The sequence below is a fragment of the Rhopalosiphum maidis genome, chromosome 4 (genome assembly GCF_003676215.2).
Source record: "Rhopalosiphum maidis isolate BTI-1 chromosome 4, ASM367621v3, whole genome shotgun sequence".
Lineage (NCBI taxonomy): Eukaryota > Metazoa > Arthropoda > Insecta > Hemiptera > Aphididae > Rhopalosiphum > Rhopalosiphum maidis.
This window is the reverse complement of record NC_040880.1, coordinates 23,887,595-23,902,981: the sequence shown is the minus strand read 5'-3', so window position 1 is coordinate 23,902,981 and position 15,387 is coordinate 23,887,595. Positions and strand designations below refer to the sequence as shown.

The window sequence follows — 15,387 nt, the reverse complement described above, 5'->3', positions numbered from 1 at the left end:
CTTCGTAATGCAGTATATATTATTATGCTGACTATAATATCCGCCTAACATTATAATAATATGCTCCTACCGAATTCTTTTGCATTATGTATATTATTGCACACACACACACACACACACACACACATACATTACAAGCAATAAAAAATATACGACTGTGGTTTTGATATACAGAGTGAATCGCCAAAACACTCATACCACCATTGTTTTTATTTATTTAAATTCTGATTTTTAGAATTTTTAAATATTCTTACTTAATAAATACCATATTTCTAAATTCTTAAGATATTTTATATTACTTTAACATTGTCCTAAGGCAATATGAATTTCTATTTTAAAATGAAATTCGCCTTTTTACTGTAAATTATTTAGTGCATATTTTTTTATATCTAATTTATAATGTGAACGAGTAGTTTTTATTTATTTAAATATTAATTATACTCTAAGGATAATAATCTTTAAAAATGCTTTTACAAATATATAAATAGATTTTATATCGGGTCTAGTAATTAATAAATAAATAAAATGCTGTATAGTCTTGAATATATTTTTTTTAAATTATAAATGTTGATCAAATCACAATAGTCTTCATATCTTTCAAACTCTTTATCATGCCCCTGTTATGTTTAGTACACAAAATTAAATACTCGTTCATATTTTAATTTTAATGCGTCGAGATTTTTAGAAAAATCATTTGCCACATATTTTACAATTAAAAAAGGTGAGGTCCATTTGAAAAATATAAGTTTGATATCCTTAAGTGATAGAAAATATTTTAATAATTTTAAAATACGAACCTAAAGTAAATTTATGGATTTAAATATCAGGTTTTGAATAACTGCACTATTGACGAAGAAAAAAAGAGGTGAGCATACTTAGAGAATTGTGATGAATCACTCTGTATACACACATGGGTACTTTAAGTATGTGTGTGTGTGTGTGTGTGTTGGTAAATGGATTGGTTATTTTCTCGGGCCTTGTGGCTCAGTTCGTACGCATATCATATACACATTTCCACGAACATATATTTCGTACATAGCAATGTCAATACATATTATTATTACCTATACGTATCTAAAACGCGTCTATATGTGCGTATTATACGCGTTTATCGGACACGGTCGGACCGGTATGTGTAAGAAACCGTTCGGGAGTTTTCGGCGAGGACTCTGCCGCGAGGGGGTTGATTTATTTTATGTACGCACACACACACGCAACCATACAGACACACAAACCTATATATGTGTGTGTGTGTGTGTTTGTGTGTGTATAGGTATACATTATCCACTGGTGGCATACACGCGCGTTGTGTCGGCTACATCGTTTATCACGTCAGTTGTCCGCGCGCGTGAGTTCTCCGGTGTGGCGCGGCGGGAAAGTAGGGTTGTACGAGTAGAGTCGGTTATTAATACCTTCGACCGACTACCAAACTACTATATACATGTATATATATATATACGAGTGTGTATACCACATTATACCGCTGTATATACCACTACGCTCCCTCTCACTTTACACGTAAATACGCACACACACAGACACACACAAGAGTGAATACGGTGTACGTGGGCAGTGGCGGCGGCGACAGCGCGCGCAACAGCCACGAGGCGCGCGGAAGAGTGTTTGAACGTGTATTTTTCCGCCGCCGTTGCCGTCAACGAATCATTTGTTTAAACCCGTCCGCTGGGCAGACGGAGGTGGAGAGCGCGAGACTAACGACCGGCCGCCGGTCTAATAAAGAATTCCCGTAACGTTCGTGACCTTTTCCGCGCTCGTATTTTCGACGACGCGCTTGGGGTGGAGAGTTCTGGTCCGCCACTCGACCCCTTCATACGACCGACACGACCCTGCGAGTCAGCCCTGTGGCCCACCTGCACCCCTACCCTCCTCCCCACCGGGGGGCTGTCGACGGACCGAGCCGACCGTTGCCGCCGCTATAGTTCTTACACCGAAATTTACAATTCCCCTCCCACCACACACACGTCCCATGCAGACCTAACCCACCACCACCATCAGCAGCAGCTAAGCAGCCTGTCACTTTATTATTTTGGACATTTTGTATTATATTATACACTTCCACACGTATTACATTAAAAATAAATAATAACAATGCCGAATCGCATTGGATATTTCGATTTAACGAACAAAATCATGTCCAAGAGACCATTGATTCATTAATGTCAAATATGTTTTGTGTAATCATTCTTTTAATCCTAAAGTAAATAATATCACCTGTACACTGAAACTACTTGTTTGAAAAAAAACCGACCGCAGTGACGATAAACATATTATTGCTCAAAAATTAGCTCTTGTTGCGAATGATTATTATTTTCAGACGGAATTTGATAGAAACATTAATTTTATTTTATAAACTCATAGAATATACTAATTAAATGCAGAACAATTAACAGATATTTTATTGAAGTCAATTGATCCAAGACCTGTTTCATTATCCTATTTATCTTTCTTGCTCGGACTTTTTTCCAGTAAAACACCTTTATACCTGTAATGTTTCAATGTAAACAGTTGAACTTTATTACACTAAGTTTTTATTTAAACTTATTTAAATTCAATGTACACACTTTCAACATCTAAACTGCACTATTACACCACTACTTTACACACTTTGTGTCGGAAACTCGGGAATCACGAAAACTATGGGCAGAGGTAATCGTATACGATTTCTTTGCATCAATAAAAGAACCGGTAATGTTACAGACAGTTTTAATTAAATTCTTTGCGTAGACAAGATACGAGAGTAGAGAAATACGCAAGTTCCATTGCGTACTGCCATGCTGGTACATAATATATTATAAAATATTAAATACTTAATCACATGTTTAGTTTTTTTTTTTTTTTTTAATTTAATTGTGTGTACTATGCTATGTGTGTATGCAATCATTGCAAACTATAGTTAAATCAAAAAATACGTACAATTTTATATTTTCCATTATTCCAGTTGATTTTTTATATAATGGACGTACTGGTTGTAGCAAGAGAAAAGTGTAACATTTTTCAAGACTGTATGCATTCGCATTCGGTAGTTTTCGAGTTTCGACTAATGGAGGTTTTACTAATCATATTTGATAATATTATATAAATATCACATGGCTATACCTACAGTTTTTCGATAATAACCGTAAATCATGAAAAAAACATTATTTGTGTCTCACTACAATAGGTGTACCTACTCGACATGTCTTTATGACCGTTCTTCTATTTACTAATTGAACGTAAATTTCAGTCATGTCATCATAAAATAAAAATATATTATTATAAAATTGACTCACGATTTTTCCATTGGTAGTTGATACCTACCTATTTATCGATTCAAGCGGAAAAGTTTGCAGGTATGCGGAGTAATAAGACAACGTATTCCCCATCCCCAACCACTCAAATACTCAATGTAGGTAAACGCGCGTTCGCAAACACAAAATCATATTATGCGTACGTCGTACGTGTGCTATTTTTATCTTCAGAGAAACAATCACCTATAGTCATAAAATATATACAATAAGTATATTTTTATTTTATATATTATATAAGCTGTAAAGCAATAAAAAATATCGTAAATTTTTTTGTTTTTTTTTTTTAATTATAATGCTTCGTCATTTATACACTTGCGGTTTTGTTCATATTTCACCCCGCCTGATGAAAATAAATTCCAAACTTTTATATTTACTTTAAATGAATGTGGATAGATGAATGTTTTTCATTACCATCTGGATCAGTCGAATGCTGTAAAAATAATGAAAAAAAAAACAATTTTAATTATTACAAGCTTTTTAATATGATATTATAATTCAACCGTCGTGACATAAAATATGACTACCTTAGTTACAACAGAACAAATAACTATTTACAATTTAAAATAAACTTTCAACTGTAAATGTTCAAATGTTAGAATATATTTTTGCAAACTAGTAAATATTAACTTGTACTCAATAAAGAATTTCAAAAATACCTGAAAAATTATTGTTACATCCCAAGTGGATGCATAAATATTTTTCAGGCTATTAAAATATTATAGTTGTTTTACATAAAAAAAAAAAAAAAAACGGTAATTTGTTGTACTATATATAGAGCAATATATTATATTACGTTATACGCTATACAGCTGTTTTATTATTATTATTATTTTGACTTTATAAAAAATACCTACATTAATATTTTGGTTGTAATTCAAATATTTATAAGCCATACGATTGATTAAAAATGTATTTTTATTTATTTATCCTGATTTATACATAGATGATCAGTATATACAGTGGCTGTTGGTTATATTAAAATAAAAAATATATTTCACAAGATGAGCTGTATTTATTTTAATACTATAAAAATTACTCAAAATTAATTATAATATAAAAGTATTTTTTTTTTATACAGATGACTATTAAAGTAGTTATTAAAAAGTTATGACTTTATTGAATTATTATAAAATAAATCTGATTCGAAAAATCCTAGTCTATCTTTTTATTACGTTGAAAAGTTTCCATTCAATGTAATACATTTTAATCATTTTCAATACATTTTCTAAGAATTCTATCTCGTTCTCTTATTATTTATTTTATACTTTCAATTACATTAATTGTATAGCATATAAAATATGCTGAAGATATTTATAGATTAAATATAACAAACGGATCATGTAATAACTTAGTAACTTAAAAAATGATATAAAATATTATACATATATATTTTATTAATTGTATTTTTATCTTTTTTTCAACTAACTTATAACTAATGATCAGGTAAAAAAAACGTATCGGTGGAATTTTCATACGCCCACATAACGTTGTTCAATTTGTATCTCATTAATCATATTCCACTTCTTATTTTTATATTCAATTAATAATAAATTATGACATCGATCATGAATTTTACACCAAATATACTGTCACAAAAATACTGTCTAAAAATTTAAAATAATTAAATGTATAAAAAAAAATTTCGTCTTTCTAATATTTAAATAAAGCTGTGTATACAATAGCGGCGTGGTCCGCTGATTGCCAACCGTTGCATTAAAATGATAAAACCATAAAACCAATATGGTTAATGCTGTTATTGGGCCTATTGGGAAGGATAAATCTCAAATGATATTTTACATCAAAAAGGGCCACCATCTTATTTTATTTAAAGTATTTGGCTTTACTCGTTTGATCTGTTCGGATACAATTTTTCTCATATTATTTTGTACTTTTGGAACTTTTATTTCACAATATATTATTTAAAATTGTTTAATTTCATAAATAATAATAGAGTTCACGTTAAAAATGTTTCGTTCTTTTTTTTTATGCCATATAATTATTATAAGTATGTGCAATTATAAAATAATATTATACTTTATTCAACTTATATTATATTATGTTATTATTTACTAGCATAAAATGTAATATTGGTGGGCTCGCTTTGCGGTGCAGTCGTTGTATTAAGTTTCTGATGAAGTAGTGTTTCAATTAGGTAGAAAAAAACGAGCCGAACATCTTATTAAAATGATTTATACACATTATGTTCCACTACGACGTTTTATCGTATTCGCATCATATTATATAACATACAGTTTATTATCGAGAGTGTCACTGTAATAAACTATCGTATAAGACATCGATTTTTGCGTCAGTAGAATAATAATAAATTCAAAAAACATTAACTGGTCGAACAACAACGACGATATTATCTATTTCGCTCGTAGCATACCTCCATCTTGCAGTCTAAAGACACGTATTTGTTTACATACGATTACACCAATTGTAATTGTCTAGAATAATGTATTATCAATGATTACAGCTGATTCGTTTACAATATGCACTTGGACATGTACACACGTTCGACGATTTTATTTTTTAAACATTTCAAGTCGGAGTAACGTAGTGTACAATATAATTATACCTATAATACTCGCACGTGTAGGCGTTTTGGATAATTTTCTAGTTAACAGGTTACTGTAACGTCGAAAGTTCAGCAACAAGCATTTCACAATAATTAAAGTAAATTATAAAGACGCATTTATACGATATTGTATTAGCATTTGTTATTTTCCAAACCATTGTGTGCACACGAATAAAAGAGCCAACATGGTCATCAGAAATTGAAATTGTGGCATTGTCCGCGTGGACTTTTCGTCGATGTTCCATGATTTTAACTGTAAAATGTTTACCGAATCGAATAAAATAAATATCTAATATTGTGGTAATGGTAGCCAGGTGGCGTACAACGATCACGACCACTGCGAAATAAATAAATCACTCGAAAACCTGCAAACTCGAATTTTGATATGTACATTCGTGAAAAACAATACGGTCGTCCGAGCGATTGCGAAAAACGACGATGAATCGATAATATAATATAATAAAACAATTAATTTTACAGGTAAAATCCCTGTCTCGGTCGTTCGATTTTAATGACTATAAACACGGACTTTATTCGACGCCGGGGTTTTTGAATGTGGCCCGAGTGTCGTTAATCAATGCCGACTGCCGTGGTTATTTCGATCGTAACCACGTGTCGCCGCCGCGTGTTTCTCTCGTATTATTATAGAGCAGTAAGTCATGTACTCTTCGCTATACGGTGTTCTTCGGACGCGCCAAATACCGACGCGCGTCCTATCCCGTGTGTGTCCGACGGGCGAACGGTCCTACATAATATCACGACGTTATAGTCGTCTGCGACATCATACCACGTGCGAGCCAAACGGAATCCGACGATTTATTTTTCGCTAGCACCGCCGCGGCGTTCCTGGCAAATTTGTCTTACGGATATCCGCCGCCGTCTCTGCGGACACGACCGACGCAGCGTCACTGTAGTGGACGCGTGCGGTGGCCGTTGGTGCCGCGTGGAAGGTGCGCGCGGCAGGGACGGACTGCTCGTCGCGCGCGTAGCTCGCCGATCACGAAGCGGGAGGTCGTCGTGATAATAATAATTATTGTAAGACATAGAAACGCAGCGCGAACACTCGCGGACGCGTGTGGGTGTGTATGGGCGTGTGCGCGCGCGCGCGCGTGTGTGTGTGAAGTATATTTATACATGTATTTAGCGCCTAGATAATTGGATTCTAAAAATCCCGTGGGCGTCGAAGAGGCGGCGGCCGAAACGGACGGCGGGTGGCAATGATAGAGTTTTCCGTTCCGCCAGCGTCCCCGTGCAGTTCTGACCGCCCGCCCGACCCACCGCCACCGCCCGCGCGACGGTTTTCCACTCGCGACGCGTCGCGTCTCCCGCTGGCTGGCTCACCACGCGCGCGTATACATATAACCTTTCGCCACTGCCGTCGCCGCCGCCGCCGCCGCCGCCGCCGTCGTCGCTGAGAGCTCTCGCCGCGTCGTTCTAATTACACGACCGACTAGACGACGGCATACGGTTTTCGCGACTGTCGCCAGGCGCCGAAAACGCTGTCGGCCGATGCCCTCACACGTCATCAGTATACTGCACAACACATAATATAATATACTGTTAATATATATATATATATATATATGTTAGCTATTGCTATTCGGTATACATTTCAACATCGACAATATATATATAATATGTGATATTATTGATGAAATGCACGCGAATTCAATTCAGCCTTAGACATAAAATTTTCCTCGAAACCCTATACGGCCTGGGGGTACTTATACGGGAAAACGTTTTTATTTTTATATAAATCAATTTTTATTTTAAATTATTTCTCCTTATTTCATGACGTACTTAACCTAGAAAACGAGTACATCACTATAATACTAATAAAAGTTGAACTGATTCTTTTTCTATTCTTTATTGTATTTAAGATTATGATATAGGCAACATTACTTTTTTTTTTCTTCATTCGGTTGAAATAATAATAATATTAGATCAGAATTTAAGAAAAAATGTTACAAAAATGATTGTATTTTAAAAATTTACTTTAAAATATATCTCTTTAATATTTGCTTCTCGCAAATTAACCTTTTTCAAGTTTTTCATGAACAGTATTATATATAAAAAAAAGTGTATAAACTTAGAGCATTTTTATAAATTAAAGTAGTTATTGAAACTTTTCTCTCGCGAATTTTCGTCATATCGTTCTGTTTTATGTACAACTCTATATTATAGCAATATTTAACCATCGTGCAAAAAATATTGTTGCTGCGTTATTATCCTAATAGCCGTCTGTTGAAAATAATTTTGAACGAAAATATCAATTATTATACCTTTACCTTTTGTTGTTAATTTTGTACCGTCGAGACAACAGTTTTTAATTAAAAATACATGGGTCATTATTTTCATGTCTAATTACACAACTTGACGTGTATACTTAAAACTGTGTTAATAGTAATTGTTGTCGTATATTCAATTTATCATTGAATATATATTATTATTATTTTATTTACTAAATTTACGTCTTTGATGATTATCTGACAAAATTTAATTATATCACTATTACTATTTTTTTGGAAATTTACAATAACATTTTACAATTGTGACGTTCAAATCATTATTGTAATAATATTATAATATTTAATAAATTCTATTAGATAATATTTTTTTAGTATTCGGTTATATCTTATATTACAAGTTGTTCTTAGTTAAAAAAATAAATTAGCCTACATTTTATATAGTAGTCGTTAAATTGAAATTTGTAATCGATTTGATAAAACTTGAACTTTTTTCAATTTTTTTTCTCCCATCGAAAAATGGTACTTGTATTTTTGTATATACTTAAAGAATTCATTTTTTTTGTCGATGAAAAAATACACGGTAACCCACTTAAGATACGTTATAATGGAGTTTTTTATAATAAAAAAATACATTTCACATGAATACAAAATAATACTAGTTTTTGTAAAATACTTGTTCTAACATTAAAACGAAATGAACCTTGGCCAAAAACTTTTAACAATTATTTAAAACGCATACTTGACAATAATGATAGCATTTTGTAAAATGTTTTAGGTCTAAATCAATAGACGCAAATTGAATAAGACATGGTTATAAAATTTACTATCCATCACTGAGTACCTATCATAAATCATCATATGTATTGCCTAAAACAAAAATGAAATCGATTAATTTAAAAGTAATATTTTTTTTTTCAATAATTATAATATACTCTTAATTTCATAATACCACATCGTGCAATAGGTGCCGATCTGGATTATATTTTAATGGTTTTTCTGTCGTGGGTGTATAGGACAAATGTTGAATAACGGAGAAGTTCATATTTAGTTTAAAAAAACTAAGGAATAACCTCATGTGTCAAAAAGTGAATATGATTTCCATATCTGCGATATTGTAGTCTTTAATTGTTGCTCGTAATTAAGTTGAAATAAATCGATGTAAGAAATCATAATACATTATATTTAAACTTTACTTAGTAAATCCGAGTCTCTTCAATAAAGTAACAACAATGTATGAACGAACTGCAACTACCTACGAGTGACCCGAGTAACAATAAGATCATAATATATATCAATAGAGTTGTTTGCGTTATGGTACATAAAATGTCGTTTTTGGAAAATCAAAATGCATCACTCGTAATTCTTACATTTTACGTTTCCCTCGTCTCTCCATCTCTGTCGTAATATCATCATGCATATTTCCGAACCCCCTTCGACCTTACTCCCCACCCCACACGCCCGTCAATAGACACACACACACACACACACACACACACACACACACCCACGGACCGTCACCTCTTCTAACCGCATACGTTTTTATTATTATTTTAGGGTACCGCCATGCGCCCTTGACCGTGGCGGACGGCAAGAACTCGGCTACGTCGCAGACAGCTGTTGAACAGCAACAGCAACAGCTACTGCAGGCCGGACCGGCGTCGTCGCTGGCGGCGGCGGGCGGGTCCGCGTCTGCGAACACGCAACAACACCACCCCGCGCCGCCCGTGGTGCGCGTCACATTGGCGTCCGTCGAGGAGTGCAACGTGCTGCTGCACAACGGCTTGGACTTTTACGGGGCCACTTTCTTCCCGGTGGAGGCCGCCTCGCCCGTTGTACCGAAAAAGAAATCGTTGCCGCCAAACAGGTATATATATATATATATGTATACAGCGATGTCCCCACAAGACCACAACGATAAAAACACATATACATTGGTATCGTATAAACAGTTTACGATGTTCAGAATTTATTGATTTATAGTGCTGTGAAAAACGTGTTAACAATAATATTAATACACCAAAGTGTTGTGGGGTACCCACGTGCAGTGCCACTCCACCGCATTCGTCTGAATTTTCTAAATAATATTGAAACTCATTTTTCACTACTCGTTTGGCATTCGATTTGTATTTATCGAAACACTTCAAAAACAGGTATTCTTCTTCCGAGTATGGAATTAAAAATGTATGTTGCTGTATAAAAAAAAATAAATTTGATAAAAATAATGAGTGAGGACACTTCAATGGATCACTTTTTATTTCGGCACGTAGATATTACATGCCATTACGTCGCATTTGTTATTATAATATTTCAACGGTATGATAATTTTATTATGATTTACGAAACACTTGAAACAGATGAAACAGTTGAAACTATCTATGGTTATGTTTGTACGTTAAAATATATATCTAACTGCGAGTCATATTTGGGAATTTATAAAAATAAGTTATTGATATTTTCAAAATTATTCTTAAACAGCTGTGATAATAAATTGTACTAACTCAGAGATAATTTTAATGAAAACTACAGCTATCTCGTTATTAATAAATGGTCCAATCGTCTTAGCACTCTGTTTTTATCAAAATCCACAATTTTAAGGCGTTACTAGACACTAATCACATGTTATTAAAGTGAATATCTTTTCAATTCAAAAACTTTACCTCACCCGTAAATTTATATATTTTTTTTATTTTTTTTTTATACGTTACATATTTTAAGATATGTCTGATATATAAAAAAATATACATTCACACAGTAAATAAATTGTCAGTAAATGCCATTGCTGAAATATAACTATATCTGTATATATCTTTACAATATCCAACATATTTTTAAATGAAATAAAAACAAAAACCAAGTCAAATAATAATTGGGATGTACGTGACAGTTTTCAATGTTTAGTACATAATGCGAATAACAATATAATATCGTTTTCGAACCGACTGGAGGCACAAGCGGTTTATTGGATTTTATTCAACGGCCCCGGGCAGCAGACATCGTGTACGTAATATGGGTCATACACAACCGTCAGCTATCGCATGGTCTATTGAGACCCACACGTTAACTATGATCACAATATTTTCAATTTATTATTATTGTGCGTTCATATTGGATATTTGGATCCCGAGGTCTCCAAACTCTTTTAAAAGAGACTAAGAATCGTACGCATAAAAATATATATAAGCATATTGTAGTATTGCCACTTTCAGTTTAGAATTGTTTTTCTTTTAATATAAAAAAAAAAATTATCTAATACAGTTTGACATTTGATTTATCTGTGAGCATTTGATATCGTTATTTTTTTTTGCATTTCAAAAGTTTTCTCAAATTAGTTATCATCACAAGGTCAAATCCTTTTTACTAAAATATTTCCAACGAAACTTTAAAAGTTTTAGTATTTTTCTACTCCTAATTTAATATCAATTTTAAGAAAATAATTCAATTGAATATTGTAAATTAAATTTACATTTTATTGTGTATTATAATAGTTATCCAACAAGAAATTACTGGGTTGTACAAGTATAACATTCAGTGTAGCTACTAGTTTTTTTCTTTACCGTTGTCACTTTTTTCATTTTTACTTTTTTTACTGTCAGTTTTCAAACGAAAATAATATTTAAACAACCGTACCATATTACACAGCGTTTCACCGTACTTATTATTATTATATTACAGCTGTGCGTGTTTGTTTGAATAGCGACACACACATACGCATATATACATACTTACATACATACATACATACATACATACATACATACATACATACATACATACATACATACATACATACATACATACATACATACATACATACATACATACATACATACATACATACATACGAACACACATACATACATACATACATACATACATACATACATACATATATACATACATACATACATACATACATACATACATACATACATACATACATACATACATACATACATACATACATACATACATATATACATACATACATACATACATACATACATACATACATACATACATACATACATACATACATACATACGAACACACACATATTAGTCTCGTCACGACATTGGTAATCTGATTTATACGCATACTACTTTAACTGCAAAATTCGCGAAGAGAGCAGACATCATCCTATAAGCATAAAATATACAGGGTTATCCACCAAGCATGTTCCCTTTTACTTTTTTAATAATGCAATTATTCAAAACCTGATTTTTAAAATTTTTAAAGATATACCAAACTTTAAAATTCTCGAGGTTGTTTGTACTGCTTAAAGAATAATATAGTGGAGATATGCAATTATAAATTTTCATTTTCCAAATTGTAACCCCCTTTTTGTGCATTTAATGTGTAATTTTCTAAATATGTCGACTTGTCAAAATCATAAAATTTGTATGAGTAGTATCTTATACCTAAGTTATTTCACTTTGTATACTAAGGATAATTTATTTATCATTGGTCCATGGTAATGTGTTTGAAAGTTACGGGTATTATAGATATTTGAGAATAATATTAATTAATATTGGAGTATCAACATTTAATATTTGTAAAAATGTTCAAATTATAATAAATCCTAGACTCAAAAAGTCTAATAGTTTCAATATTAAATTTGTTTTATATTTTTCTAAAGCTACATTTTTTAATATAATTATTTAAAAACCTGAAAAACTACTCGTTCGAGTACAAAATTAGATAGATACATTAACATTTTCCAAAAAAAAAAAAATATCTAAAATATAATTTACAATAAAACTAAGGGTACTCATTTGAAAAACAGAAGTTTGTATCGTTACAGGACGTTTCTTAAGTAGTACAATAAATTTCAATAATTTTAAAATATGGTTTTTAAGTATAATTGAAATTTTCAATAATCAGAATTTAAATCTATTTAGGTATACAAAAAATGTATTAATATAATGTGTGCGTGAATATTCCTACTTATTATTAGTATAATATTATGATAGTCGTGTTGCCAACTTATCTAATTGTAATGCATTGCACAAAAAATTACCATCATCGCGTCGCACTGAATCATGTACACATAGTATGTATGTATGTATGCGGTATACTTATCATAATATAATAACAACAGTATGTAGGCAGTAGTTGTATTTTTATGTATAATTATACAGAATACACATAGGTACGTGTTTTGTTGAAATTACTTTTTGAGATGTCACATAGCATTATTATGTGAACCGTATGGGCGTTTTCTTAAAAATACAATAGGTAATATAATAGTTTTCCCTTACTGCGGGGTATCCCATCATTTGTTGGCCTCCGAAATAAATCTGCAAAATTAAATTCTAACGAATTAATTGCCGTTCACAAATTTAGCACGTACGTACGTTTATTATAGTGGCTCGCACTGTTACCATGGTTTAAATATTTAGATTCAAATAGAGATTGTTTATTTTTCTCAATTAATGCGTTTTTGGGTAGTAAACTTGGTCTTCACACATTCAAACACATACGAACCATTGTTTGCAAAAGGTTACTTAATATTATGTTTATTATTTAACAAAAAATAATTAATAATCTGAAAATAATTTGACAGAGTCAAATTGATCGGTTAATATTTAACAGATAAGATAATAATACACGGGCACATAAGTACATGACACGTAAAACGCAACGAACAATTCACCCATTACTAACACTTCTTAATTAAATTAAAAATTCCCTTCAGTAGTTTTTTTTTTAACATTTTAATAGAATTTAGCTATATAAAATGAGTAATAAAAAAAATATGTTAACTATTAAATGTAAATCATTTACAGTTTGTGCGACACTTAGATGTATTATACTTTATGCAATAGCACTGTATATTAAATGCGTACAACAAATAATTTTGAATTTTTTCTGTAGTCACACCACGCCTGACCACGTAATATATTCACGCGTATTTTTATCATTTTAAAATTCCCGAATAGTCCGTTTTTTTTTTTAACAAACGATAATCACAACTCACTCGGGAGGTCCCATATGCCTCCATTTATATTATGTACCTACAAGAGTGTGTAGTTATTTTATTATTACATTGCCCGAGTATCTAACACAAACATATAGGTACATCAACGTTGTTAAATCTATACATACCTGACCCGATACAATTTGACGATTACACGGAACTCAACCGCAGGGAAACAATTTTATAATAACATTTATTTTTTATCATTGTAATATTTAAGTATCTAATGCAAATCGTACTGTTTTACAGCCGTCTGATGGATTTGGTGACGACCAGTGGTCACCGTATACGCGACCTGTTACCCGTCTTCGACTCTGCAGGATTTACGAAAATTCCGCCACCAACCAGCAAAGTGGTCAAACCGCACTAGTCGACGATGGACGATCTTCCTAGTCTGGTGGACTATATACGATTCAATGCAAATATTCATAAACGAATATTAATATATTTATTTATACATAATATATGATTTTTATTTTTATTTAAAATTTTAACAAAACAAAAATACAAACTTCGCATCGGTTTACTATACTGCAAAACCATTACAATATTAAATCGCATTTCTAATAACACGCAACGTTTAGTACATCTTGATGCATAATATTATTATATTATCGTAGTATAACGGTTAGATGGTTATTATATAAACATTTTTTTTTTCGTGTATTATTATTATTATTATTATTATTATTACTACTATCATATTTTAATCCAATAAAAAGTTCATTCGAAACGACGTAGCGTTTTATTTCATTTATAAATAATGTACAGGTACCAACTGTGTGTACACGTAGGCACCTCCCACATTATCATAATATATTTCTGTACATCACAGTCGTTTTGCGGTCCCGCGCCAAAGACTCCGGCAAAGTTTTCTGCGAATTTATAAAGTTTTCGTGCGGAACAGCCGCCACCGCCGCTGCCGCGGTATATAAATGCGGGTCGTCTCGCGTTAATCGTCAATTCAAGACGTAGGTTATACTTTATTTATAAAATACATTATTAAGAGTGTGTGTGCACATCTCAAGACAAATCTGTCGCCACGCCGCCGACGTCAAAGGTGGTGCAGATGTAGTTATATGCCAATTGTTCATTTTGCATTTAGTTTTACGCCGCTTTCTCTCGCGGCACTCTCTATCCACTCCTGCAAGACTACCCACTGCTCCCAAACTGCAGCCTCTCTCACTATTCTCCTTGCTGAATATTATATTTCCACGATTTAACCGCGAAATCACACTTAAGTAGTAGTTAAGAGCGTGCGCTCCTTTGCGC

The 15,387-nt window shown here is 32.4% G+C and overlaps 1 protein-coding gene across 1 annotated transcript in view; it reads left to right on the top strand.

Moving 5' to 3' along the window:
- Positions 1-14,787, top strand: part of LOC113548684 — a 49,659-nt gene extending 34,872 nt beyond the window's left edge. The window contains exons 3-4 of the mRNA XM_026949694.1: positions 9,693-10,002; positions 14,365-14,787. Of these exons, the coding sequence (XP_026805495.1) occupies positions 9,693-10,002; positions 14,365-14,485 (431 nt within the window). The 3' untranslated portion in view covers positions 14,486-14,787. The remainder of the gene's footprint in view (positions 1-9,692; positions 10,003-14,364) is intronic.
- Positions 14,788-15,387: the final 600 nt, after the last annotated feature.